Source organism: Chiloscyllium plagiosum, chromosome 50 (genome assembly GCF_004010195.1).
Source record: "Chiloscyllium plagiosum isolate BGI_BamShark_2017 chromosome 50, ASM401019v2, whole genome shotgun sequence".
Taxonomy (NCBI): Eukaryota; Metazoa; Chordata; class Chondrichthyes; order Orectolobiformes; family Hemiscylliidae; genus Chiloscyllium; species Chiloscyllium plagiosum.
This window is the reverse complement of record NC_057759.1, coordinates 2,112,961-2,115,585: the sequence shown is the minus strand read 5'-3', so window position 1 is coordinate 2,115,585 and position 2,625 is coordinate 2,112,961. Positions and strand designations below refer to the sequence as shown.

The 2,625-nt window shown below is 48.2% G+C and overlaps 1 protein-coding gene across 1 annotated transcript; it reads left to right on the top strand.

Annotated features, from left to right (window-relative positions):
• Positions 1-1,193: 1,193 nt before the first annotated feature.
• On the top strand, positions 1,194-2,285 carry LOC122544615 (histone H4). Its single transcript, XM_043683935.1, has one exon. The coding sequence runs from the start codon at positions 1,348-1,350 to the stop codon at positions 1,657-1,659; it is 312 nt and encodes a 103-aa protein (XP_043539870.1). The 5' UTR covers positions 1,194-1,347; the 3' UTR covers positions 1,660-2,285.
• Positions 2,286-2,625: the final 340 nt, after the last annotated feature.

Below are 2,625 nucleotides of genomic sequence, written 5' to 3'. Positions count from 1 at the left end.
TTTGGATGAGGATTCAGTTTATCTATGTCCAACACTGGTGTGTAAACGTCAATGGGCTACATACCCTCTGTTTGTTAGAGGCAGCTGGTTACTCTTTGCTTTGAACTGAGGAAGTATTACAGTGTCCTAGTCCCTCAGGTGTTTTTCTGGAGGAAGACACAGGGACACCACCTGTAAATCAACATGAGGCTAGACTGGCAATATTGAACTGATCATTGTCACATTCATTGTATATTAATTAGGATGTGTGTGTGTGTTTTTTTTTAAAGCCAACAACTTAACCAGAACCACGGATCTGATTCCATTGTTGCTCTGAGCTGCACCTTGTCTGGGGATTGTGTTTGTTTTTCGTGTGATTCGATACCAGTTGATTTGGAGATGTTGGTGCATAATGTTATACATCAAGTGCTTCCAAAAAAACTGTTGGGACTATAAACTGGTGTTGTGCCACTTTTAACTTGATATCAGTTGAGTGAGATCCAGAAACTGAGCGACAACTGCGCAGAACCATGAATGGGAATACTCAACCACCAGGATGCTTACACAGTTCAACATCCAACTCCCCAACTACCTGTTAGAAATAGGAAAAACGGCGCTATTGTTAATGTTTTTACCAAGACTCCAGTGTATGTCTTTTTACAAGAGTATCACATTCCTACAGTTGATTCACCCAAACTCAAGAAAGAGCGGGAAACAGATTGAAATTAAAACAGGTTCAGAGGATTGTAAACCACCAGAATGGCCCACAGCAGCTCCTTCCCCCTCTGCCTCCCACAGCAGGCCCACACACAGCCCGAGAAAGGCCTCTCTCTTCCCCCCAGCCCGCTCACTCCAAGTTCCGGGACCAGTTCCTGCTCCGCTCGGCCTCTTACAAACAGCCCCCGGTTCTCCCTGAACTCACCCCGAATCAATCCCGGTCTCGGAGCCCCCTCTGTGACCCAGGCTCCCATCCCGATGTGCTGCTGGAAGGAGCCTGCTGTTCCCTCGCTTCCCTGGGCGCTGATCTCTCCATCGCGGTCTGTTTCAAACAAACCTCTTGCACTCAATGAGTAAATGCTCCTCAATGGCACCGCTGGGAGAGGGCCTCACGGATGCGCTCCTCTGCTCAGGAATAGTCAGCTTTGGGGAGAAAAGGTTCGGTCCCAGACACAGTTGGGGGGAGAGGGCTGGAGGCGGAGCTGGATGATCAAAGCCATTTCCCTGCTCTGTCTGTCACTCAGTTTCCTCTCCGGAGCCGCCTCTCACTCTCTGTCAGCTCTTTCTCAGCCAGGTCGGGCCGGGTTGTATAAAAAAGGAAGGGGAGGCAGCTCGGCTCTCATTCGGCAGCGATTGGAGTGAAGAAGCGCGATGTCTGGGAGAGGTAAAGGAGGCAAAGGCCTGGGAAAAGGCGGAGCGAAGCGGCACCGGAAAGTGCTCCGTGATAACATCCAGGGCATCACCAAACCAGCCATCCGGCGCCTGGCTCGCCGTGGCGGGGTCAAGCGCATCTCGGGCTTGATCTACGAGGAGACCCGCGGGGTGCTGAAGGTTTTCCTGGAGAATGTGATCAGGGATGCGGTCACCTACACTGAGCACGCCAAGCGCAAAACGGTCACCGCCATGGATGTGGTGTACGCTCTGAAACGCCAGGGCCGCACTCTCTATGGATTCGGCGGCTGAGGATAAAGCGACCCATTTCCAGCGAACCCAAAGGCTCTTTTCAGAGCCACCCAAACTCTCCGATAGAGAGCGGAGACCTGAGGACGGGGAAGGCAGTGCATACTGAGGGGAATGTTACTGTAGCCGGTTATTTCACGTTTATCGCGACTTTTAAAATTATTTCAGTTTCGAAAATGTACCAATACCGTGTTCTGCGGTACAGTAGACGGTATTTGGAGTGGCCGGTTCACTTTGTTGCTGTTTGCCGTGGCGAATGATTTTAAAATTGCAAGTATTCCTACAGAGTAGATAAGAGGCTATTCGGCCAATCGAGACTCTACTGTTGTGCAGCCTGATTATTCCATGTAAAGAATCGCATCTTTGTAATTGTAAGGTGTAGTATCAGCATTCGGCCATTCTGCCCGTCCAGCTTGTTCTGCCATTCGATCATGGCTGATATTTCTCATAATTATTCTTGTGCCTGCTCTCCGTGACCTTGATCCTCTTTCTCGTGAATACCTGTCCATTTCAGTAATGATATTAGTGTGTACTTGGCTTTTTATTTATCGTGGAACCCAGACATTAATGTTACATTTCCCTGGCATAACACACAGCTCAGTTTTGTTACTGGGAGCTGCAAATGTGTTATGGGGCGCGTTCTTTCCACCTGCCCGTTCAGGGAGCGATTACAAATAGTCGTCGGGCACAATAATTTGGATAAAATAAAAAGTTATTGATAGTGTGGTTCTGTAATTTTATCGGTGTACACTGTTTTAGCTTATAAGATGTTTAACTTGGCAGTTTTTCGATTGATTCACAGCGGATACAAGTTTGGTTGCTCATCCAGAGAGCGCAGGAAGCGATAGGGACACGTACAGTATTTCTCTTGGAATTCAGTTAATAACAAAGACAGAAAGCAGCGGCAGCGAATTTGCAAATAATGAGATCTTCATTCAGGGATTGCGGAAATATAGTAATTAGAGTGAT